Raw genomic sequence first — 27,533 nt, forward strand, 5'->3', positions numbered from 1 at the left:
TACTGAATTTCAAGGAATAATATTTGAGTGAGATCCACTGTAGAAAAATCATGAATCAGGAAGGCCAAATGCCATTCAGATAAATAACATATTGGTAAGTTCAAACACAGAACATGATGGAATAAAGTATCACCTGTTCACACATAAGAGTTAATAATTTTTTTCATGATACGGACTTGTGGAATATTATTGTAATAGTATCATTGAACAGTTCTGTGTAACCTTGACTATGATTTCTTTATAAGTTCCTGGGAAATGACAGTGTACTGTTGAATTCTATTGAGAGTAGCATGTAGTCATAGGGGAAAAAAAAAAGACCTATGAAGGATCAGAGATACTATAGATTAGTGCTTTTCTATCATAACATTTTAAGAATAGAGATTTCACACTAAAAACTTACCAATATTAAAAAGCAAATGCTGAAAGACTTACCAATATTAAAAAGCAAATGCTGAAAGTTCTTGGACTCAATTTGGGAAAAGGAGTTAACATATATGTCTGTGTATCTGGCATAAAATCATATAATTATCTACAACTTCAATTTGAGAAGACTTTATTAATCCATGTGACTTGACAGGGCTTCAACCTTTCTAAACTTTTGAAATGATATATTTTTTGAGTTTCTACATCACATTTGAAAACGTTTCTCTCTATTAATTTGTATGAATAAATATGTTCTGTGTGTTTTTTAGTAAAAAAAAAAAAAAAAGATGCAATGGATGGATGTTGCTTCTCAGGACATTTCCCCACGTCTGGAATCAGTAGCCATAGTTCTTCCTGTCACAGTGACTGCAAACAAGATCATCCCTGACAGGTTGGCCAGAGAGCCCCTTTCCCAGGGGATTCTGCATTCTCTCTGGGGGAAAACGACCTCTTACCACCACAGCGTACATTCACACATCTTAATACTGATGTCAGTAATGTGCATAGGCTGTTACTCCCAGGGCCATACATTCGGGAAGTTGGAACTAATTTGTAGCAACAAGTATCCATACTGTAGTAACAGAGACATTTGACAGCCTCATGCTTCTCTGTATCCCTCCTCCTCTTCATAGTCTTTCCCTTCTGACACTTGGTACTCTCTATTTTTTTTTTAACCGTCTCCATAGTTCCGTAACTCCATGTTTTCCACACTGCCCTATTGTAACAGTACTGTAACATATAAGCTTTTTGTATTATTTTTCCTCTTAGGAGCATACATTTAGTTTTTCCTTTCTGTGGCTTGGTGGTTCATTCATTTCAGCACTGAGATCACTCATTTCACTGTGTGGCTCTATCACAGGTTAGTAGTTTACCTACTGAAGGTAGTCTTGATTTGTATATATAAATTAGCAATTGTGAATAAAGCTCCTGTAATATCGTACATAGCTTCTAGGGTTTTCACCTCTTTTGGATAAATACAAAGGAACATTACTGACTGCTGGATTATGTGATAAGAATATATAAGGTCTAATATCCAAAATATATAAAGAACTCAAGAAATTAAACACCACCAAACCAAAAAACCCAATTGAGAAATGGGGCTTGGAACTAAACAGAGAATTCTCAACAGAGGAATATCAAATGGCGTGGAAACACTTAAAGAAATGCTCAACCTCCTTAGTCATCAGGAAAATGCAAATCAAAACAACACTGAGATTCCATCTTACACCCATCAGAATGGCTAAGATCAAAAATTCAAGTGACACCACATGCTGGCAAGGATGTGGGGAGAGAGGAACACTCCTTCATTGCTGGTGGGAATGCAAACTAGTACAGCCACTTTGGAAATCTATCTGGTGCTATCTCAGAAAAATGGGAATAGGGCTTCCTCAAGACCCAGCTATTCCACTCCTTGGAATATACCCAGAAGATGCTCCAGCACACAACAAGAAAATTTGCTCAACCATGTTCATAGCAGCCTTATTCATAATAGCCAGATCATGGAAACAGCCTAAGTGTCCCTCAGTAGAAGAATGGATAAAGAAACTGTGGTACATATACACTATGGAATACTACTCAGCTATTACAAACAAGGAATTCCCGAAATTTGTGGATAAGTGGATTGAGCTAGAAATGATCATAATGAGTGAGTTAACCCAGAAGCAGAAAGACTCAAATGGTATATACTCACTTATATCTGCATACTAGCCCAAGGGGCATGTCCCACAAAAGCCTTCACTTACCAGGAAACTGGGACAGAGGGGAGGACATCCTATTGGGACTCTAGATGAGAGAAGCATGGGAGAATAGCAAAGTAGAAGGATCCAGAGGGTCCTAGAAACCTACAAGTAGAACATTATGATAGGAAGATTTGGGCACAGGGGTCCCGCTGAAACTAAGGCACCAGCCAAGGACAATACAGGCGGTAAACTTAAAGCCCCTACCCAGATCTAGCCAATGGTCAGAACATTCTGCACAGTTGAGTGGAGAGTGGGATATGACTTTCTCACGTACTCTGGTGCCTCACATTTGACCATGTCCCCTGGAGGGGGAGACCTGGTGGCACTCAGAGGAAGGACAGCAGGTTGCCAAGAAGAGACTTGATAACATATGAGCATATACAGGGGGAGGCAATGCCCCTCAGGAACAGTCATAGGGGAGGGGAATAATGGAAGAATGGGGAGAGAGGAGGGAAGAATGGGAGGATACAAGGGATGGGATAAAAATTGAGATGTAACAAGAATAAATTAATAAAAAATAATTTTAAAAAATAAAAAAAAAGAAAGTGATCTGACAAGTGATAATGAGAAAAAAAAAGAATATATATAAGTTTGACAGAAATTGACAAATTACTTTCCAAAATATCTGTGCTATTGTGTGTCCTCACAGGCAATGGACAGGACTTCCACACAGCACACTGTTGTCAGACCTCAGCACTGGCAGAGGTTAAACTCTTGACCTTCCTTGTATGTGTTCATTGGCATCTTGGTGCTGTGTTTATCTGTATTTTCCTGGTGATGTGTGATATGCTTGCTGTACATCTGTATATCTTCTCTAAAGATTTATCTTTTCAAATTGTTTAGATAATTATTTTTTCCCTGTCTATTACATAACATTTTACTCTCCGAACAATGTCATTCATAAAACATACACTTTTTAAAAAAAATTTAATGAAGCCAGTTCTTTAATCTTTTCTTTTAACAGGCATCTCTTTGGTGTTAAGCAAGCCAATTAGCAAACCCATCTTTGAAATCTAGATTTTCTTCTGGTTTATCTTATAGGATATCTATGCTTTGCATTTATATCCATGCTCTAAATTCTGGTTTTTCTTGAGAAGTATAAGGTCTGGATTTATTTTCTCTGTGTAAATGTGCAGTTGTTCCCAGATCATCTGCTACTGTGATAACTTGTTGAAGATCAGTTGCCTGTACTTATGTTGACCTACTTGTGATTATTGTACATTTACAGTAAGTTTTTGCATGGCCTAGCATCAGTCTTTCTGTGAGATTCTTTGAGTCTTTTACCTTCCATATAAAACTTTAGGATCACATTTTTAGTATTAACAAGATAATTTCAGAATATTTTAATTTTAATTGCACTGACTATGTGGGAAGTGGGGACACAATGACATCCTGACATTATAAACTTTCCCTATCAATAAGCATGGAGTTTTTAATTCAATTTTTGGTTGATTTATTTCAACAAAAATTATAGCTTTTCTTTTGGAGACCATATGCATATCTTTTTGGATTGTTAGCCAAGTATTTCATTTTGTCGGTGCCAATATAAATGACAGTTGGTAATTTCAAGTTCTACTTGTTCATTGCTAATGCATAGAAAAACAGTAGGAAACTTTTTTTCCTACAGTCAGGCTATCCTCATATCTTAGTTCCAGCATGGCGCTGTATTTCAACTCTTTTGAGATTTCTGTACAGCTGACTATATCATTTATAAACAAGGATAATTTTGCTTTATGTTAGAGTGTCTTTTATTTCTTCATCATGTTGTTTAGATTTTTTATAGAAAATTTTGTAGTGTCCTGTTATTTGTTTCAATAGATAAGTAGCAATAACAGGTATTAAGCACAGATGGTAAAAATACAAAGATAGCCTGGTGGTTGTTGTGCATGAGTTTAATCCCAGCACTGTCAAGGCAGCAGCAGGTAGTTCTCCAAGTTCAAGGCCAGCCTGGTCTATTGAGAGAGTTCTAGGACAGCCAGGGCTACACAAAGAAAGCCTGTCTTAAAAAAATAATGCAAAGACAAATTCTATTTCAAAAAAAATCTTCTGTTGATCCTTTGAACATTTGATACATACACAGAATGATGTCCCGAGGGCAGCATTTCATAGCACCTTTTAACATCCTCTATCTTTGCATCTCCTCTTCTTTGATGTTCTCTGAGCCTTGAGGAAGAAGTAAAGATTGTCCCATGTATGTGTGTACTCAGTCCTTCATTCTCAGCACTTTGAACATTTATCAATTTCTGTATTAACTACTATTGTGGAAAACAAACAAACAACAGCAAACTCCTCTGACCAAGGTTTAGAACAACACAAATCTATGAATATAAATATAAATATTTAGAAAGCCCATTTGACAACATGGTCATTTGGCAAAAACAATAGTAGATTAAAGGTCGATGAGCACCCTACTCATGGGCTTTGACTGTGTTTATAGTACCAGATGTGAATTCCCTCCTGTAGAGCAGACCTCAGTTCTAACAGAGAGTGGTTAGCTACTTCCATAACTGTCATGCCAGTACCATGTCAGTACCAGCAGGTCCGTCCTGCCTGGCTGGTCAGTATGGCAGCATGGTAGTCCAGTGTATAACTATTATTATTGCTTCTCCCCTAGCAGCCTGCATAACACCTTCTAGTACTCTGGCTCCTGGTTTGTTTGTTTTTAAAGTACTATGTAGTGCTAGTGCCAGTACAGCACAGTGTTAGACTATTGAGTGCAACAACATTTGATGCAATTGTCCCTTCCCTTAGTGTAGCTCACAGCATAAATTTAGGAGAGTATTGAAATAGCCCATGTACAAATTGCTGCTGCTGGAAGTGGCACCCTAACCTTGCATCACAAAGTCTTTGCATTTTCTGAAATGTAGCACCTTCCTGTAGCCTCCTCAAAAGGGAAAGCATGTATTTTTGCCATGTGAACAACTGTGGGTTCTGTTTCCTGGAATTTGAGAAGTTCTGAGAAAATGTGACATGAATGTAAATTCCAGAAAAAATGAAATGAAAGTTGTTTAATGTTCCAACATTAGATTTTAAAATGAAAAAAAAAAAAAAAACCAGTATTATTTTCTTCCTAATGGAATGTTGATCTTGAATATGTTTTGAAAAATAACGTATTCATCCTGTCTTTGTGAGTAACTTTGAGGATGATTTCAATGTTCAAAAAGAAATGCATTAAAAAAAAAAAAAGAAATGCATATTAACCTTTCGGAAGTACCACATCCTGCTCCCTAGTTCTCTAAAATATAATGTGATGTTTTAGCTGAAGGGAACCTGAGAAGAGTCCACATCCCTCACGCTCCCTGCTTAAAGCTTTTCAGATATCTGAGGAGTCCAGTTAATGTATGTGAGGAATCTAGAATTTACCCCCAAGCTCTCACAGAGCAGAGCTTCACTCTGTGTGACAAGGAGGCAAGAAGGATTTCCTAGAAAAACTTGACAGGTTTGCTCTATGTAGCCTTGGCCTTCCTGGAACTCACCCTGTAGACCGGGTTGGCCTTGAACTCAGAGATCTGCCTGCCTCTGCCTCCGAAGACCACAGGCTGTGATGAAAGAGACCCTCATAGGCAACAAGAGTTTCTTTCTGGCATTTAATTTTAAAGAACCCCAGAATTATGTGAATAAAGGCATGATTATAAGACTAAAACTGTGCCCCTGAGGATAACAGCTTGGAAAGTTCTAGGCCCTTGTAAGGGTCGGACAGCACATGAGAATTTTGTGTGTGTGTGTGTGTGTGTGTGTGTGTGTATGTGTGTGTGTGTGTGTGTGTGTGTTCCCTGCCTTGTTTGTCTTTCTTCTCTAGTTTTCTGTCTGTCCATGAAGTTGACCTTCAGGCCCCTTTGGATGAGAACAGAGAACCCTTCCTTCCTGCTATCTTTCTCTGAATTCCCTACTGTACTCTTCCCTAGGTTTGTGAACACCACCACAGTGACTGCTTCTCCAAAAAGTCTCTCTGTGCTGCCTCTATCACCTCCTTTCCTACAGGTGTGAAAGCAGCAGAGACAAGAAACCTTAGGTCATGCGTGAATGCTGTATATATATCCTGGACAGAGAATTCTGAGGCTCCTTTTAATCAAATGTCACAAAGCAATATCATATTGTCCCTGAGGGTCTCTCTCAGCACAGCCTGTGCACATGGTCATCCAGACACGATTAATGCCTTTAAAAAATATTACTTATCTTAATAAGAATACTTCTCTTTTCTTCTCTCTGTACCCTATATTTGAGCTTATTGCAGCCAAATAGTTGAGGTTTTCTAAAGGTCATGGATCTGATATTGATAGAGGGAAAGTAATTCTTTCCACAAAGGAGTTTTAAAGGAATAAAGAGAAAGGAAATCAAAGACCTGGGATAACCACCTCAGGATTTGCCACTCAGACTTAGTCTTTACTGAAAATGTGGGAATTGTTCCCTTCCTCACATCAGAGGAACAGAAGTTCCTGGAGAGATGCTGCAAATGAAGGGACCGGTTTGGAGAATGAGTGACATCTGCAGGTCACCCAGTCCCTCAGCCAAAGGTCAAAATTCCACCTCAGCATCATTTAAAACTAAAGTAATCTGCTCTCACTTAGAAGCAGATACAGAGGCTAACACTTAGGTCCTAAAATCTTCTTGGTTCTCTGAAGGTTGATATAAAGACGTGGACCTTTTTCATATTTACATGGCTGTTTTAAAGCAACGTCTTGTTTTCACTGGAGGACAACAAAACAAGCAGATATTTACCAAAGGAGTGCAAGATACATAGAAAACACTCAGGTAGAAATGAGAAAAGCCCCAGGAGGCCATCTTGTGTTCCCTGGAAGTTCTTTATGTATAAGATGCATGTGTGAACTGTTGGGTTTTTTTTTTTTTCTCACTGTTAGGAGAAAAAGATAGGCAGGGAATAGGAAGGCTGTGTGTTTAAAAGCTTCCTGGAGTAAAACTTGTAGTTATTTCTGGACATTCACATTATTAAAATGTGGAGCTGTTTTCACAGTTCATTTGTTAGTTTCCTGACAAACAAGCAGGATCTTTTGATGACGTCTGTCCAAGTAAAGGAGACTGTCAGCATTTCGTCCTGATGAACTGTGGAAGAGATTTCCATGCTTTGACTCAGTGCAGAGAGAACCCTGCCACTGCCTTTCACAATGTTCTGAAGAACAGTCTAAAATCTGGCTATGTGAATTATACCAGGAAAATGCCAGCTCAAGTGGGCTGTGGTCTAGCACCTCATGTGGATGTCTTTCACTCCTGCCTATTGGAGGAAACATGCAAAAGGGAACAAGAGAAGACCGGTCTCAGCCTTTGTTAAGGCCATGGAACTTGTAGATATTCAGAGCACCTTGAGGCATAGTTTAGATATGGTTTGCATGTGCCCACCTGCCCTGTCCATCTTTTCTGGGAATTCTCTGCTCACATAAGTGTTTTTTTTTTTAAGTTAGGTAAATATATTTGTGAGATTTACGAGTATAGTGTAACTGTGTTGTGCTATGCAAATCCATGGATAATGCCTCTAATGATTTAAAAATATTTTGCTTATATAATATCCTAAATAAATAGTCGTGATTTCTTAGTATATCTCTGCTAAGCAGAATTTGGCAGAATCCTGGCTGACCAGAGTGTGCTTTCTGTGCTTGTTTTAGGTGTGGGGTCTAGCTGTTTGGGTCTACTGGCCCAAATGTTCCTCCCACTTTAGTGCACAGAGCAGTAGCATGCAAGGGCTGTCCTTGTCTTCAAAATGAACAGAAGAGGAAAGAACAAGCAAAACTGTTCTTGGGAGATTTTCATGAACGGGAGGCCAACGTGTTGCAGAGCCCTCCCAGAAACAAGTACATAGTCATTTACCCACTGGAGGGATATGGTCTCGCTATGAGCCAACAGAGAAGTGAGAAATACCCCTTGCCTGGTCTATATGTGCCTTTTCCGATTGAAACAACAACAATAAAAACTAAAGAAAAAAACACGAAACAACAAAAACTCTTTATCTGGATTCAGTTTTTATTTTATTGGATTTTTACACTAAAGATAGAACTCTGGAAATTATTTGTGATACAATGAATGAGCTTTGGAAACAAAAAGACCTGCTTTCAAGTCTTGCTCCTGTTCACTCCTTGTTGACCTCATTAGAGTTACTTAATGGTAAACATCAGTTTACTCAACTGTGATGTAATAAAATCAAATTTTGAGAGAAATTAAAAATTTACAGACTTTTATCACAGGCATATGATACGAAGTTGGAAAATATTTGGAATTACTTGTATCATTATTAGGGTGCTTATATACATGTGCTTTGGTCCTCCATGCAAAGTATATGTGTTAATTCTAGTATCACATAAGGTGCTAAGACATATAAATCATTATTAGTTGGAGAAGCTGAAAGGATCCAGAAGTTTGCTTATCTCTCTTATTGTGCACTTCCTGCAGTGGGCATTCTGTTTTTAGGCCATTCTGCCATGTGTATTTTTGTTGGTCCAACAAGTCATGTCCAAAAGGAAGCCATCTTAACATTCTTAGCTACAGAGAAAGCCTAAGATTGGTGATATTTGTTTCCATTAAAATTTTTGACTCTTGGTCTTTATTTAAATATTGATTTTTGAAGTAACTGCTAAGTAAGTGTACCAAATCAATAGTTTTCAATAGTCTTTGGAATACAGAAAGACATTGGAGAATTTCCATTCTTGAGGTTAAAAATCTCAATTATGGGAATTTGAATAAAATGAGGGGCCTGGATGGGAGCTGTCTTCATGTTTGTGATTTGGGACATATTTGACCAAGGTAGTGCTATTTTCTCCAACACAGACATCATGAGGAAATGGAAAAGAAATCTTGTGCAAATGGAGAAACTTTGATTAAATATATTAATAAATAGGCAAAAATTGTATATATGGCTTACTTTGCATATGATGCTATATAATTATTATTCAAAAATACATATCATATGCCTATTATATGGAAAAACACTATCCAGTCACTATGAGTGGGAGCCACTATCTCACTGGACGATCAGCTCATGTTCACTTATTTGTGTTCATTATTTGAGGTTTTAAGATTTTTTTTTAATGTTATAGACCTATAAAAGGAGTTAAAGTATTAAAAAAATCTGGCTACAAATACAAAGTCATATTTGTGCAATCACAAGTGATAGAATCATACACAGGTTTGTTTCTTAGTGCCTATAGTTTAGAAGTACATATATGTAGAGTTAAATAATAATGCTCCACTCAGCAGGAAAATTAAAGCAAGAGTGCTTGCTTCAGGAGGCCACCCCACTTAGCAAGCCAGTGGTGAAGCATTTGGATCTTTTCATTGCTTGCATTTCCCAAACTCATTTTTCCAGAGCGTTCATTAACATTGGGCTGCCCTGTCCTGAGTCAGAGTCCCTGACGGTACGCATTTCTCTGAATGTGACAGTTCTTCCATGTCCCCTCCATGTGTCTGGCATAATGACCATGCTCTCTCCCCTTCTGGGACCCCTTTCGTGGCTTGCATCGTGCCCCATTCTTCAGGAGTATGTCCAGGCTCCAAGGCTCTACCCGTGTACCTCCTTTTCCTTCTCTAACCCTGCAGCTAGCTGTCTCCATGCTGGGATGCCTCAGCCTAGAAACGTTTGTAGAGTGCATAACTCTTCAAAGGAAGCAATGTGAACACTAATTATTCAGGTCTTCAACCGAGAGTAGTGACAGACGTCTTAAGCTTTAGGCAACGGGAGGGCAAAGAACAGCACCTGTGGAATTGAGACCTGGTGGCACTCAGAGGAAGGACAGCAGGCTACCAAGAAGAGACTTGATACCCTATGAGCATATACAGGGGGAGGAGGCCCCCCTCAGTCACAGTCATAGGGGAAGGGAGTAAGGGGAAAATGGGAGGGAGGGAAGAATGGGAGGATACAAGGGATGGGATAACCATTGAGATGTAATATGAATAAATTAATAAAATGTATTTTTAAAAAAGAAGTTGGAGGTACCAGCCTCTGAGGTGACCACCCAGCTAGAGATGAATTTCAAAGAACAGGGGCGCTACAATTCTTTAGTGATAACCAAACCTTAGAATACTTTCATCAACTTTATGCTCAATGTTGCTCTGAGATTCCCTATGGCTTGATGCACTAAATCATTTTCTAAATTTCTTTTGTTGTTTTAACACATTAAATTAGCTCATTACAGCTGGATATGTACTTGAAAATTGCATCTGTTTATACTGTTATAATATAAAAATTACTTACCAGTAACAGAATAAAGAGCAATTTGCAAAGCTAATCATATTTGGGTACTTGTCTGAAAAAAGTAAATTGTTAATATATGCCCAAGGGGAAAATCATTTGCTGGTTTAAACAGTCGAAGCAGTGATATTAACAAGCATGGCTGAGGAAGCTCCTGTATTTAATGTTGTCATGAAAATATAAAAGTGTATTAATTATTCAACATACTTTGACCCTGATGAACTCAAACAACTTAGAGACTCACTAAATATTACAAGAAGTTATATAGGTTCTATTTTTTAACATTTGCAAAATCAAACTTTATTATTTCATATTTAGAAAATTTTTTTGTAATTTACTTTTCAATACTAATTTGAATACTACTGAAAAATAACAAGCTGGCTTTGATCCCTTCTCTGAAGTACAATATGCATTTAACAGAGTAATTAAGAAACTAAAAAGTAACCTTTGAAATTGTGAAAAGCAGATAGAGCAACAGCCTTAGTTTTAGGGTTTGTACAAAGCTGCAGTTTTCAGCTTATTCCTTTATTTGTGGAATAAGGATGCTTAAGTGGAGCACTTCCTGGTGTTCCTGGGGTTGGGAAGAGAATGCCATAGAATAGGTGCCTTGGCACCAGCCAAGGACAATACGTGCAGTAAACTTCGAACCCTTACTCAGATCTAGCCAAGGGACAGGACATTCTCCACAGTTGAGTGGAGAGTGAGGTCTGACTTTCACACGAACTCTGCTGCCCCATATTTGACCACATCCCCTTGATGGGGAGGCCTGGTGGCACTCAGAGGAAGGATAGCAGGCTACCAAGAAGAGACTTGATACCTTATGAACATATACAGGGGGAGGAAGTCCCCCTCAGTCACAGACGTAGGGGAGTAAGGGAAAATGGGAGGGAAGGAGGAATGAGAGGATACAAAGGATGGGATAACAGTTGAGATGTAATATGAATAAATTAATAAAATTCTACAAAAAAAGAATAGTTGAGAAACCACATTCCACTATAATATTCTCAATAAAAAATTATTCTTTCAAAAAAAAAAAAAAAAAAGAATAAGTGCCTTGGGCTAGGAGGGTAGCTCTGTGGGTGAGCCCTAGCCTAGCACATGGAAGGCCTAAAGTCAAGCCCCAGCCCTAAAATGAGCAACCAACCAAATAAAGAAGCAAATATGGCCCATGGCATGCGGAAACTTTCAATGGAAGGAAAGTGGCTGACAGGCACTATAATTAGTCAGAAAGCAGAACCCTTCTTTAGTAAACTCATGTAAATCCAGAACTATTTCAACATTTTTCCAATCCTCCTGGGCCAGAGATGGTCATGAAGCAGTTCCCAAGGTGCCTTGCCTGAGAGTAGATTATGGGACCCTGAGTCCCACAGAGTCCTCCTCATTCCTGGGGAAAATGCATCCTACATGGAGAGGCTAAAAGACATCTGAGCAGAAAGGCCTATCTGCTTGTCCACACAGCCTCTTCTCATGAGTGCGAACCCTTTCTGTCTAGTCAGGCAGTTCTCTGGCTTCCTTCTTCATCAAATCTGAACACTAAAAGGGAGCTGAACCAGAGTCACTGAACATCCGTCTTAAGGCCCTCATAATACATCAAATTTTGATTAAACAAAAATCCCCGTGCTTCTCATTAATAGCTTGTGTTATGAAGACTGTATCAACTTTGAATCCTATCACAGGGACAGAAGCCTTCCCAGTGTTTCACCGCTCTCCAAAGACTTTTAAAAACCCCTAGTTATACATTTTTTTTTTAAAAGCTCTGCTTTACCAGCTAGCCCCTTGCCCTTTAAGAAGCAATAAACAGAAGTCATGCTTGCAGATAAGATCATATGGCGACTTCTCCTCTGGTATTTATCAGGGGGAGAGAACAGCCTTACTTATCTTTGAATTTCCTCCTTCTGGGTACCAGGGTGAGATCTATTCGGCAAGCACAGCCTTATTTCAGACATGTTAATAATACTCATTAAGTCATCGCCTATGCTACATTCAGTCAGCCCTTGATTAATGTTCTTAGCATGCCTTCCTGCTTTTGACCTGCCCTTTAATAAGGCTTCTTCAAAAGGCTGACTTCATCTGGTGCAATTTTAACTCGGAGAGAACAGCCGCACTGCCTGGTTTTAAGGACACCTTGCAGCCTCCTGCAGCTGGACTTTGCCCACCTCATTTCATTGTCCTAAGGATGGAACTTTCAAAATTCGAAGTTGGCCTCCAAGGACCAAGCGCTGAGCCACTGCACTCTACTTGGCAAGGACTAATGTGTGGTTCTCTCTCTCTCTCTCTCTTTTTTTTTTTTTTCCTAGTTAACTTACTGTGGTGGCAGGCAGGGAAGATGAGGACTTACTGTGGTCTACATGTGAAGATCAAGGGAAAAGCACTTGCCCTCTAAGAAATGAGTGTGTAAAAGCAGCCAAGTGCTGAAGTGTGCTTTAGCTCGCTAAAAGACTTGTAAATATGGAGACAGAGAACTGCCAGCTGGAGTCTGAATTCATTCATTTAGAAGCTGCCGCTGCCCGGGTATTGGGTTTCAATGTTTAAACAGAAAACTATCTTTAATTTGTCTTACAAATGGCATTTCTCAGGGACTTCAGTTACCATCTGTTGCTGATTAATTCCCCAATTTAGCAGCAGCCTAAACTTCATCTGTAATTTCCAGACCACATACTGTAATTATATCTGGTCCACAGTAACTGTGCAGTGAAGCCTCTGTAAATAAACGGACAGCTTGGAAAATTGAGTGTATGTGGACGTCACCCATAAGGATGCAGTGCTGTCTATGATAACAACACATCATTTTCCGTAGCATTCCCAAATGCTTCAGAGACCTCCATGGTGTTCAGCTCTGTCAGAATATCTGGATGAGGGCTGGAGAGATGGCTCAGTGGTTAAGAGCACTGGCTGCTCTTCCAGAGGTTCTGAGTTGAATTTTCAGCAACCACATGATGGCTCACAGTCATCTATAAAGGAATCTGATGCCCTCTTCTACCATGAAGGCATATGTGCATAATGAGCACTCACATACATGAAACATACATAAATTAGATAAAATCTAAGCTGAGTATGATTGTGCATACCTTTAATCCTAGCAGTGGGGAAGCAGAAGCAGGTTGATCTCTATAAGTTTGAGGCCAGCCTGATCTACAAAGTTTAGTTCCAGGATAGCCAGAGATGTTACGTAAGAAATCCTGTCTCAAAAAACAGCAACAACAACAAAAACAAAGAAGCAAACAAAATATCTGGATGAAATACAGATTATCATGATGAAGGCCACATAGGTAACTGCACATTTCAGAGGGTGGTCTTTGGCACAAGATCTCTTGTTTTCTGGTTTTTGGGTTTTGTTTGTTTGTTTGTTTTTATTATTATTATTTTGTTTTTCTAGACAGGGTTTCTCTATGTAGCCTTGGCTGTCCTAGACTCACTTTGTAGACCAGGCTGGCTTCGAACTCACAGAGATCCATTTGCCTCTGCCTCCTGAATGCTGGGATTAAAGGTGTGCGCCACCACCATGCCCGGACCTGGACAAGCTCTCTTAAAAATAAATAGAAGGTTTTGATTCAATGTTGTTCTTGGCCTATGGGTCACAACACCTTTGGGGGGTCACATGTCAGATACTTACATTATGATTCATAAGGGTAGCAAATTACAAAGTTATGACGTAGCAGTGGCATAATTTTATTTTTTTTGGGGGGTCGCCACATGAGGAACTGTATTAAAAGTCACAGTGTTAGGTGCTTTGAGAATCACTGGCATACACACACAATGCTCAAGAGCACTCACTGCTCTTCCAGGGCATCCAAGTTGGTTCCTAGCTCCAAGGAATTTGGTGCCTCCTTCTGGAATCCATAGGTAATTTCACTGACATTCAAACACCCCACACAGACACACATGCACACACATAATTAAAAAGGAACAGGGATAAAAGGAAAAAGAATCCGTTGGATTCCTTATTTCAGCTTAGGAATCCTACAGCATTAGAGGGCAAAGCCTTTCCAGAATGACGGCGTGTAGGACCTGATCCTTCCTCTCAGGGCTTCTCTGGGCAAACATAAGACGTACATTAACACAGGGGTGTGCAGGGAAGGAAACAGATTGCTGATGCCATTGTTTTCCTGTGATTTTAAAGCAAGAAACATTCTATATTAAAAGTTTCCAAGTCCTGAAATTTTTTTGTGGATTTTAAAGATTTGATGTTTTAGATAACCCTTGGAATGTAAAGTCATCATTGTACTTATCCAATGCATTTCCTGCCATAACACAAACTGTTGTTCGCTAACAATTTTAAAAGTGAACCATCTCCATATTATCCCTTGACTACCTTCTATGCAAAAGGAGCACTCATAAATAGCATCATTTGTGGTTCATGATAAGCTTCCTCTGAGAGAAAAAAAATAATAGTTTGTGTTTGTGCCAGATGCTTTGCCTGCATTAAGAGCCATAAAATCCCCCTGAAGTGTGTTTAGCAGACAGGGCAAAGTGCCAACCAACAGCAGAGAATTAAACTGAACCCTGCTCACACACAAAATCCACTGAGACACCATATGCATTTTTCCATTTAAAAAATCAAAATGAGAAATTAATTCAACATGCATTTAATAGGCAAGTGTTTAGAGATGGATAGTGGATTCTAGGGACAGAATAAAGAGCTTTTTGAGGTCTGCTTTCTGTGGTGGGATTCGGGCTGTAGCTGGGGTAGACACTTAACTCTCTGTAGTACTGACGTAAGTGATGTAAAGGGTACACACCCAAGACTAGACAAGGCGCCCTGTCACTAGGCAATAAATGCATTCAAGAGGGAGCAAACTAGGCAGAGGAGCTTGGGAAAGATTTCCTCTTATGGCATTTTTCTTATAGAGGCTGACAGAAAGGGCTGCTGCTCATTTATCTCCAGTGAGAGTGATTTTTCTTGCTGGAGACAGCCATTGTAACCAGGGTAGGTGTGGGCTACTGAACAAAGCCACAGACTACTTAGAGAATACATTCATGTTGTTCCAGAGTACAAATGTCTATGACAAAGTGACCCGGGGACATAATTAAATCCGCCATCTCTAGTCTGTCTCTAGACTTTCAAGATAGAATGTGACATTCACACTGTGAGCCAAGGGTTGGGAAAGCATCCTGTGCACTGACTGAATGCTTAGGCCAGGTGATTTCTCTGATTTGTCTCCGCTCTTCACAAACCTGAAACATTTGCAATTTTATCTCTAAAGTTAACAGCCTCTAGAGACACCCAGCACTATTCCCTGCCAGCCACCCGCCCCAACTCTTCAGCACTGTTCCTTAACGATACAGCAGTGTGAGTTCCATATGCCCAGATGCTGTGATTTTCTCCACACTAGGAAACAGAAAAAGAGCCTCCATTCTGCTTCTCTCACTTGAATAAGTACTCTTTTGTACAAAATGTTAGAAGCATGAAACTATTAGTTGCTTCATGCTTAGCAATCATGAAAGATCTGTAAGAGACATGGACCCACGTGTACAGATTTTTCCAGCTGTGCAGCAAAGCCCAACATAGTATATTCTTTGTTTATAAAAGTTTCTCATATATCTGTGAAAATAAGGTGAAGCCCTTCCTTTTCTGTAGATTTATTTAGACTCCACCCCACCTCCAAATAGAGGTAGTATATGAAAATCACTCTTGTGATATTACCTTTATTTTTTGTTCCCATGGTTACTATTCATTTCTGTATTGAAAAGCACAAAAGAATAAAAGCGCTCACCACATGAAGTCACATAGCAAATTTAACTGTATCACCATGCTGTGGTTTGTACATTGGTACATACCACCAGGGAAATCTCATTGCTAGCAGAGTCTGCTATCAAATTCATTTTGTTTTGTTTTGCTTTGCTTTTTGTTTTTCTTGACAGGGTTTCTTGACTGTGTAGCCTTGGCTATCCTGGATTCACTTTGTAGACCAGGCTGGCCTGGATCTCACAGAGACCCGCCTGCCTCTGCCTTCCAGAGTGCTGGGATAACTGGTGTCCGCCACCACACCCAACTGCTACTTGGCTTCTTAACTTTACAATCATAAGATACACATCTTGGACATTCTATATGGGGGAAACCATTAGGGACTAAAAATAACAATTTCATGGCTTTTCCCCTGTTGCATATGAGAGCCAATATGCATAGATGTAATGAAACCTAGAAAACTGCACTATTCCATCTCTAAGCTTCTCTCAATTGATTTCTCCTGGATAGAAGCTTCTATATATAGAACTGTAGATAGGATTTGATGCCACAGATGTAACTAACATTTATACATACAGTGCCAGGTATCAGTCGTTTTGACTTGTGTTTAATAATTTTTCTTTTTTCCCCCGTTTTTACTAGTCTCACATATCCCATGCTGGCCTTCAGTTTTTGATCCTCAGGCCTCAACCTCCCAAGGGATGGAGTTTTGGACATGCAAGCACACCTAAGCTAACTTTTACTTTTGTTTTTTTGACAGTGCTGGAACTTAAACTTTTGTGCATACTCAACAAGCACTCTAGCACTGAGCTATAATCTTGGTCATCTTTTATTGGTTTGATTTTGAGGCAGCATCTCACTAAGTTACGTAGGCTGGCCTTGAACCCACTGTATTCAGGCAGTACTTCAGCTTCACATTGTCCTGCCTTGGCCTCCTAAGCAGCTAGAATATAAGCCGTGTGCCCCAGGACCCAACTAGAAACATGTTTCTGATAACGGTGCATAGGTAATTCCTATGGTCATCCCCAGTGTTCTGCACCTGCACTTGGTGTTTCCAAGTTCTTGTCCTCTTACCCAAGGAATCAAAAACTGGATTCACACAGATTGGCAGAAGAACAAAGACAAATTGAAACAAAGTAATGATGCTGGCGATGAAGTAAGATGCTGTCTATTTGGGTGGTGACCATGTGAGTGAGGATCCTCAAGAGCTTCTTTTGGCTCTTCCTTTTACAGGGTCCAAGAGAAGGAGGAGTCAGTTACTAATGGGCATGCTTTGGCAAATTCTCTATTTTGATTGTTACACATAAATTGATCCTACTATGTAAGCCTCTTCCCATAATGCATTTGATTTGAATCATATGTTGCCCAATTGTGCATAAAAGAGTCTCCCTAAAATGTGAGCTACAGTTGAATCCCACTGAGCACGCCATAAAAACAAGTTCAGGCAGGATGAGGCTGTCAGGTTGTGTTTGGGAGGAGTTGTGTACACAGTCCATGCAGGTGAAGGAAGTAGGTTGCTAAGTGCATTATCACAAGAGGCCTGTGTGCTTAGCCCCAAAACAAATGTGGAGTCTTCTGGGTACTAAGCTGTCACCTGCGCTTGCCAACTCCATAAACTCTGTGTGTATTTATGGATAGAACTGTTTAATCGCTAAATGATTTTACATTACTGATTAAAAATTCCCACCTTGGGGGTTGCTGGCCTTTGAAGATTTGCTAATTTGAGTTTATAGAATAAAGTCATCATTGGATGGAATAGAAGTAGAAGATGCACATAAACTGATCGTGTGCACATATAGCAAGGCAATAAGGCTCTAGGCTCCCAGCTGCTGCAATGTGGATAGCTTCCTAAGCTATGGAAATGATTCTGAGTTTGGGTTCTGGGAGGGAGCAGTGAGTTATGGGATTGTAAAGGGATGAAATACAAGTAAAACAGAAAGCTGTCTTATGTCTCAGGCGGTTTATCAGCCTAAATAGTCAGAATATATCATAGGCCAAATCCTTCCTGGAGGAGATGGGTGTTGATAGCTTTCAGTCTCTTTTCTTTGGTAAGAGAGAGGCAGGGAGGATAGAAAAAGGGAAAGGGCCCTGTGTGTGTTGTGTGGAACTGTAAGAGATGCCAGAGTCACATACTAGAAACTAAGAGAAAGCTTGTTCCTGTGCTATGGGCAGAAGGAGAGGAAAAGGCCAAGGTATCATTGTTCGGGTGTTCGTCACTGAGCCCCAGCAGGTGCTTTTCTAGAATAAAGTCGTGGAGAAAGTTCTTAAGATAAATAGGTCAAAAATGTTAGTAGGAATCAGAATTACCCAAAAGGCTTATACTATACTCAAGCTCAGGTCTCTGTTAACAGGATCTTACTCTGGCATTCCTTCTGCTCTCTGTTCCCAGTGTGTGTGTGTGTGTGTGTGTGTGTGTGTGTGTGTGTGTGTGTGTGTGCGCGCACGCGCATGTGTTCTGTCTATATGTACTCCACATGTGTGCCTAAAAAGGCAGAGGAAAGTCAAATGCCCTCCAACTGGAGTTACAGGCAGTTGTGAACCTTGGTGTGTTAATAGGAACCAAACCTGGGTCCATTGTAAAAGCAGCAGGTGCTCAGCCACTTCTCCATCTCCAACTGCTAAATAGATGCAGATGCACACAGAGAGCTGTGTAGAGCAGAGGGGTTCAGTACAGAGTAACAGCAGGCACGCTCGACCATAGGAGGCCACTGCAGAGGAAAACAGTCTTACAGAGTAGACTTACAGAGTACCACTACGATGACCCACAGCGTCAGGTGGGCTTTCTGTCTCCTTAACACAGCTTTTTGGGGGGTGTTTTCTTGTTCTGATATTAGGCAGCCTCCCTTGGAATACCTGCTAAAGGAAATACAATAGTATGTCTTTATTCTTTGCCTGAAAGCCTCCACTGGACTGCAATCTTTTGGACAGTTCAGATTGTCACATGCACACCCAGGGACAAAGGTGGACTCAGATCCCATTTTTTGGGGGGGAGCAGTCACCAGGCCTGTTGTTTCAGTTCCTTATTTTACACGGTACTAATTATGAGAGAGAAGCTATCCACATAACCACCAAGCTTACTAATATCTGACTATCTGTATAAGAGCCATCTCTCCTCATACTTTCTGATTCTGGAATCTAGAATGGACAATAAAAATGTGCACTCTACCAATTGTCTTACCAGTGCTAGGAGTGTTCAAGGTCATGATACCACAAACTAACCAAGACCATCTGAGACCCTGGACATTGATTGTTTATGGTTACCAGGTATACATTCTTACATAAAAACATTCTTAATTTTTGAGATCCACATTAAGTAAATATATATATATCATAAATTTATAAGGAACTGGTTATAGAATTTTAAAATGGTATCTCATTAGCAAATTTCCCAGGATGCTGGGAATTCAGATGGATGCTTTGTATTTCTATCAGTAAATTTTGGTGTATGATTTAATAGAAAACTCTCATCCCAAGTGTTAGCCACTTAAAAATTAATTATATTACTTTGGAACCCCAAGCCTACCTAGGTTGAAAAGATTTTTTAAAATATGCATTATAAATTTGAAGTTGGAGACATCTATGATAGCACTGATGTGTGTGGAGGCAGCCTTTAGAATGGCATCATGATTCCTTTCTATGCAGCTCATGCCTCTGCAATGACACCTGCTAAACTCCATGATGTCATATGTTAGCTCAAGATTCACATCCATGTAGTGATTTTTATGACACCATGAACTCACATTTCACTTCCTTAAAGTTAGATGTTATAGCATCGCTCTGATATATTGGTTTCTGTGTGCATGATTCTGCTTTAGTTATGAAGTACAGAATCTGGAATCATCTCAATGTAAGCATTCTTGCTTGTTTTAATGCTGACATCATTTGTGCCTTAAAAAAAAAAAAAAGACATTTGCTTGTCTCTTCAGCATGCTCATGCTTCTGGGAATGGTTTAGCTCAGAAACTGACTGATTACTACCCAATATACCTTCATAAGGGTCAGTGTATGCTCTGTCCCAAAGAGAATCAGACTAGGCCCAAAGCAAGTCTTTTCCAACTGGTGCTTTTGAAGATCCCTTAGAAGCACTGCTGTTTAGGCTTACACCTTGTCTACAGCTACATAATAGGGTGACAGAGAGAGAGAGAGAGAGAGAGAGAGAGAGAGAGAGAGAGAGAGAGAGAGAGAGAGAGAGAGAGAGAGAGAGAGAGAGAGAGAGAGAGAGAGAGAGATGGCTGAATAATCTCTGCAGTCAGTCTCATGGCCTAAACATGAAGCAAGTTGGATAGATTTCTGCCTTCACCAAACTGTAACACCCATGAATCAAGGCAGACAAAGGAATGAAGGGTCAGTAGGCATAGAATAGAACCTTTATGCCAGAATGCCCCAAGTATAGTTCCCAAACTCCATTAAAAGTCAGAGTTGGGTAAGGTAAAAAAATATCTAGGATGGTTATTGGTCTGTATTAATTTTCAAAGCTGTCCTTGCACCACCAATGTCAGTGTACACCTGCTGACACACAAGCACAATTAACTTCTTCTGTTTGTCTCCACCAATGTAGTCCATTTCCCTCAAATTCTACACATCCTAGACTCCCTGCAGCACTTTACACCTTTCTACCATTTGACTCTTTTGTTTCTAATTTAATTACTGAGTTGGAAAAACCTAGTTAATCTGTAACCAAAGGGCTCGATGTGGTCCTACAAGGCTATCCCTTGGTAAACATCAGTGTGCGCATGCATTTTAATTGTTTTCTTTTCAATCTCAATGTATCAGCTGTGCCAAACAAGAATCTACCATCCCTGTCACTCTCTCATCTCTGAGCCTTGCGGAGCCACTGGAGAGCATCAGGCTTCTTCTGTACCTGTGCTGAGCATGCCCTTACTTGCTTTCTCTGTGGAATGTGCTTGTTCTGTGGCAGGAATCCCTTTGTAGTAAGAATTTTAATTTCAAAAGTAAAGTCTGCATACACCTAGAGTATGCAGAAAGTCTCCTCTAATCCATTGGAAATGTGGATTTTTCTAGGATCTTTTTACATGTCTATTTTGACACTGAGCATGACTGCAATGCACCTCTAATTCAATACTGAAGAGACCAAAACAAGAGCATCCCAAGAGGTCAAGGTCATCCTGGCCTACAGAGTGAACTGGTTTCAGAGTTTTATGTATATGTTTTAAAGACCTATGTGGAGATGGTAGTATTATTGATTGAATGTGAATAGAATTGACTATAGTCTGTGGTTCACTTGCAGTTCATCATGGTGGGTTGAAGTAGAATAAGGTAGAAACAAAACTAAACAAAACAAAATATCATGTCAGAGTGGCTTTCTCCCTGAGATCAAGGAAACACAAGCTGTCACCAGCTTCTCTGTTAACTGTGACAAGCTTGAACATCCTGTTGGGATCACACGATGTCTTCTGATGTTCTGTGTTGTTGGATGCACCTGGGGCATGAGTGTGCTTTCTGTTTAAACTGCTTCTAATATATAATCTCCTTATCCAGAGTTCTTTCAATAAAGGTACCTAGTCCTTTGGCAACATCTTATCAGAATGATGCAAATGAAATATTTGTTTATTTATTAAAATATATGCTATATGAATGGCCCTACTTGCTCTAGGTGCTATAATGAAATCACTGCCATTTTCATTAGTAAAATGAAACATTTAGCTTGAATAGGTGATGGGTAACCCAACAGAAATAGTCCTTTATTGAGATTTTTTTAAAAATGATTCTAAGGATTTTTGCCCTGTAAAACTTTGGGATCTAAGAGTCTCCTTGCCTACCCAGGTACCACTCTAGTATTAGCTGCAAAGGCTTTATCATTTCACTGAACATTAATAAATAAATATTTCACAACAAATGACTTCCCATGTCAATTAATGTGCTCTTGAAACTTCACAAAAAACAGTGTTAATGAAATATGCCAGGGGAAGTGGTGCAGGCCTATAAACCCAGTACAGGGAAGGCAGAAACGGAAGTTTCAAGATTCAGACTACTTTGAGCTATGTAGAGACAGTGTCTCAAAAACTTCCCCTGCCCCTCCCCCACCCAGTAAATCGTAGCTTTAGGAATTACTGATTGCCCTTAAAACAGACTCTCAGGAACCACCACTGACAAAAACTGCATCTCCTACATTAGGTATCTAACAGGCACAGAGGAGCTTCCTGAGCATGGAAATCATGCTGGAAAGAAATATCACCTTGGACTCTCTTGGGAAATCCCTCTGCCTCTCCATGCCCCATTGGACATCAGCCATGCTTTTGAGTTTTCAAGTTCAGTCTCCTGAGTACACATATCCTCAGTTATGTGTGAATTTTTCTCATAGACAGTGGATGTTACTCAGTCACATTTGTAGGAAGAGAAAATGAATAGAGAAGATTAAAATCACTCTTTGCTACAGCCCTTGTTAATTGTTATTTGGAGCCCAGTATCTCTAGTGTCAGAAAAAAAGGTAATGCTAATATAAATTCTTCCACCCTCCCCCCAAGACTCTAAAAAGAAAACGTTGTTGTGTTCATATTCAAGTCCTTAAGAGAAGCAACTGGATATTTCTTCCTTTGTCTCTTGTATGTGATCCCATTGCTTTCTCAGCATCATTCTATAGCTAGCCCTGATCAGCATTAGCTTGAATCGTACCTGTTATTGAAAGAGAGTCTGTATTTGCAGTAATACAGAGAATGCCAGTTTAGAAGTGAGCCTGATTGCATGGTTCATTGTGTTCTCCTTTGTAGAGCCAGGCTGCGGCCCACTACAAAGGCACGAAACATGCCAAGAAGCTCAAAGCACTGGAAGCCATGAAAAATAAGCAGAAATCTGTCACTGCCAAGGACAGCGCAAAGACTACCTTCACCTCCATCACTACCACTCCCATCACCACCAGCTCTGACAAAACAGGTTAAGATAAGATCTTTGTTGTTGTCCTTGTTATTGTTTGGGGGTTTTCTTCTTTGTCTAACCCCATATCTGTTTAAATGCGTGCCCACTACACTGCCTCACGCTGGAATCCATCTGTCTGTGTAATGGTGATTGTTCCTTCTCATCTTCTAGAACTCTTCAGACAATCACTAGTTATGAAACAGATTTTGCATTCTGTAGTAGTCTTGTGGCTGTTTAGAGAGACCCAGTTGTTATAAATTCCTGGGAAGACAGATACCTTGCTTTTTGTGTATATCCTCAACACCTTCTGTACAATCCCTACCTTATAACTGGGTGAGTAACTTGATGTAGCTGGGAGGACACAGCTCAATCTACTGAGTGAATTGAGATTGGGATAAGTGCACTACTATGCATAGCTATATTCTCATGAATTCCAAGCACTGCATTGTTTTAAGTGTGGCTATGTGATTGGGCTCCTATTGTCTGTGTCACCTTCCTTCTGCATGTGCAGGTAAGTGTTATTGATGCCAATTACTCTTTTTTAATGGTCTTAATAGTAAAATATTGGCCTCTGAATGGTCCTGGGTTAGTGCTTGCAAATGACTAGCTCATTTACAGCTAAGAAGACAGTGCTGTTTCCCTAAACTGACATTTAAAATATGACATCATTGGTCCTTGAAATTTACTGAAGAGGTTGTCCTGCATGATTTGGGGACAGAGTTGTAATGAATCGTATTCTAGAATATAGACTTTCTAACACAGGGTCTGGCAAGACCATTGCTTTCTAGAGTATGCAAGCAGCATGAGCAAGGAGAGAAAACACGTTCCCAGCCTGAGTTCTAGAGATGCCTTAATCGGAAGAGAGCCGTTTGAATATAAACAAATAAAGACATAGTATGCTAAGCAAGGTAACAGGTTGTAATGACTGTACATTTGATCCATGGGGCGCACGCACAGTGTTCCAGTGACCTGGGATTATGGATACTTGCGACTACACATTTTCATACCATGCTGAATGTTTCATATTAAGCTGGTGTTGTACATGTACCACCCCCTTCCGTAAAAGCCTGTGTGCATCACAAGGCGGAGGCCGTAAGCATCCTTAATCTGTGGCTTGTCACCAGGTCTCTTATGTTCTAGATTATAAATAATCATTTTAGTGACTCTCTGTAGGTCTCGTTTGTTGCCACCAACTTCTAAAGGATGAGTAGTAGGCTCTTGCTGTTGGATCTTATCATATCCACTCCTTTGGTCGAGGTTCTGTCATTTCAGTATAAATGAAGAAAGCCATGAATTAAAAAAAAAAAAAAAAAAAACACTTGCCTTTTCTCTCAATAATTAAGGCTTTGGGGTCAATAGAGGAATGTGCCATGGTAAAAAAGCTGGTGAGCATGGTTTCTCCTATGAAATAGCAGTACAGGGATGGATATACCCAAAGCCACTCTTTTCACAGAGAAGCACAGATAGTTTTCTAATGCAGAAAGGATCGTAGCAGTTGAATTATTTAAGCGAGGCTAAATGGGTCATACTAGTCGGAACACTGAAGACAGTGCTGAGAGCAATTCGAACTGTGCGCACCCACCTCAGGAAGTTTCAGAGGGGAAGAGTATTAGTAAGTGGCCTACAGAATGTCTTGTGTATTTTGGTAAGAATGTGGCTACTTTTTTGCTCATGTCTAAAAAAAAAAAGAAAATCTGCTTGAGGGTAAATTGAAGCATTTGGGATTAACGATGTTGGCGAGATTTCAAGACAGCCTACGACTGACTCTGTTGTGTGGTTATTAGTGGTCACTCTTACACAGATCTATCATGAAAAGGAGAAAGCTGAACAAGTAAAAATACAGAATGTGCAGTTTGAGGGAAAAGGAGCAGCAGAAGTGAAATAGAGCTAAACCCTGTGCTCAAGGAGATATGAAAGTTTAAAGAAAAGCTGGATGCTAAGTGGAATAAAGGGAATGGTGACTTCAGAGGAAAACCCCTCTAAGCTAAGCTTCTAACATGTGAAAAGAAAAATAAATGTTTAACCAGTGAAGGATACCATCTACAACAGAAAGCTCATGAAATGAATTTGAATGTGGGGACCAACCTCCAGTTCCACCAAGCAGCAAAATTTGGCAGCTTTGGCTATATGGTTCTAGCTTTAGAGTCAAGGATACAGAAAAAGAGGTTGTGGAATTTCCCTCTACACCTAAGGAAAGCCGCTGAGGCTAAGTGTTTGTCAAGCGTGTCCCTGAATTGGTGCTCAAAAAAGCCATGTGCGACACTGTGAACCTGAAGCCTGAACTTCATGGGATACGCCAAGACTTTGGGGGCATTTCATTGGAGATGCCAGAGTCACAGGATATTTGCCAAGAAAAGCTGAAGACTGGGTGTAGAAGCAGCCCAATTGACAGAAATATTTTGCAGTCAACAAAACTGGAAGGAATTAGAGGCCTGAAAAGAACTTTGATATCAGTATGAAGATACACAATTTGCCTGATGGTTTTCAGTCTTGCTTCGGTTCAATATTTCCTCACTATGCTCCCTTTCTTCCCTTTTGGAATGGTAAGGTATATTCTGCACCACTGTATGTTGAAAGTATTAAATATGCTTTTTGAGTTTGATTGCTGTGTTAAGAGATTACAATGAGTCTCAGAAGGGACTTAGAACTTTGGACTTTTAAAATAGTGTGGAGACTGTGCTAAACTATGGGGCTTGTGAAGTTTGACTAAATGTAGTTTTTCTTTATGATGTGGCTACAAACCTATGGAGGCAAAGGAGTGTAATGTGGTGAACAGTGGCCCCCATTGACTCATATCTTTGAAGGCTTAGGGAGTGGCACTAGTTGAAAGGGTTAGGAAGTGTGACCTTATTGGAGTAGGTGTGATCTTCTTGGAGGAAGTGTGTTACTGGGGGGTGTGCTTTCAGGTTTAAATATCCCAAGCCAGGCCCAATGACCCTCTCTCTTGTTGCTGCCTGGGATCCAGATGTAGAGTTGTTAAGTCCTCCAGCACAATGGCGACTATCTGCTACCATGTTCCTCACTATTCTAACAATGCACTAAACTTCTGAAATTTTAAGCGAGCCCTAATTAAATGCTTTTCTTTATGAGAGTTGTAATTGTTATGGTGTCTCTTCACAGCAATAGAACACTAACTAAGAAAATGTGTATTCACACACACACACACACACACAGACTAAAGAAAGGAGATCTCATGAATATGAGAGAGAGAAAAAGAGACTTTATAGGAGAATTTTGAAGGAATGGAAGGGGTAATTGATATAATTATTATTTTCTCAAAACAACAACACAAAACAAAAAGTGTAGCCACGGAGGTAGCTCTGCAAACAAGTGTTTGCTGGTGTGGCCTGCAGATCTCAATTCAATACCGAGAGCTGGCAGAGTACAAGAAGAGAACTGACTCCCACAGATTGCTCTACAGCCTCTGCCGGTGCTCCAAACAGCCCCACACTTAAATTCATACCCAAAATAATGCTAAATAAAAAATATATTTAAAAATTGTGAAACACATATCAAAAACAGTAATAAAAATTATATCCCAATTAACTCGAAAAATGTAACTATGCTGTGGCATGCTTTTGTGGGATGATGAATTATAAATCACCAGGTTTTGTTCTCTACCTCATTGTCCCCTGATCTTTACAGTGCTCTGACTCTCCTTCACTCCTCTGCTTCAGCAGTTACATCAGCCTGGGTTACACTGAAGTCATAACCTCTACATCCCAGGAGCTTTGGCAGCAACTCGTTATTTTTCTCTCAGACAACGTCTCAGCTGTGCTGTCTCTTTCCACATGGATTTAACACCAGGACTAGGCTGTGGAAACCGCCTCTAGCTGTGCCTTGTTAATTCCACATCAGTGGGAAGAGAGGGTCATGAATCTTTAGCTGGGATAGCTAAAATTTCAGTGGAAGTGACAGACACATTCCATTCCGTTTGTACTGGAAAGTTCTATGGCAGGGCCTGACTGCCTTGAGCCAGGTGGGAGGGGAGATACTGGTGAGCAATGATCTTCCTCTCCACCCTAACATCAACCTTCTCTGGCCAGGCCAGTCCCAAGCCTAGGCCTGCATTCCAATGCAGGTTGGTTACAGGAAGCAATATTTAGCCAGCTGCAAAAATAATTTTTAAAATTGTCCTCATTGGGGAGTGGCGGTGCCTGCCTACAATCCTAGAACGTGGGAGACAGACAAGGAGGGGTCAGAAGTCCAAGCTACCCTCAGGTGTGCAGCAAAACTGAAGACAGCCTATCTTCAAGGTCCTTATCTTAAATAAATAATAAATAAATAAACAAACAAGCAAATAAATAAATAAATAGAAAAGCTCAGCATTTGAACACAGTAAATGTCACACTTTCCTTCTAGATGACTGTGTTAAGTAACGGTGGTTCTGGTCATCGAATTTCATACTTTCAAATTTTATAAAAGGTCATCAAGTGGAGCCCCTAAGGAAGCGTTTCTGTGCTTTATTTTGTCTTGATTTTTTGAGACTAAGCACAAGTAAAGAACACTTGACATTTGGAGTGACCTTCAGTGACTATCAATCAGGAGATAATTAGCTTACGCAGTATATGGTTTCCTCAAGTCCTAGAAATGGCAAGGCCTGAAAACATGTTTTTCTA

At 40.0% G+C, this 27,533-nt stretch overlaps 1 protein-coding gene across 1 annotated transcript in view; it reads left to right on the forward strand.

Moving 5' to 3' along the window:
- Nucleotides 1–27,533, forward strand: part of Znf385d (zinc finger protein 385D) — a 203,159-nt gene that overhangs the window by 80,285 nt on the left and 95,341 nt on the right. Inside the window, exon 3 of the mRNA XM_051140332.1 lies at nt 22,770–22,932. Coding sequence (XP_050996289.1) covers nt 22,770–22,932 — 163 coding nt within the window. The remainder of the gene's footprint in view (nt 1–22,769; nt 22,933–27,533) is intronic.

Source organism: Acomys russatus, chromosome 3 (assembly GCF_903995435.1).
Source record: "Acomys russatus chromosome 3, mAcoRus1.1, whole genome shotgun sequence".
NCBI lineage: Eukaryota > Metazoa > Chordata > Mammalia > Rodentia > Muridae > Acomys > Acomys russatus.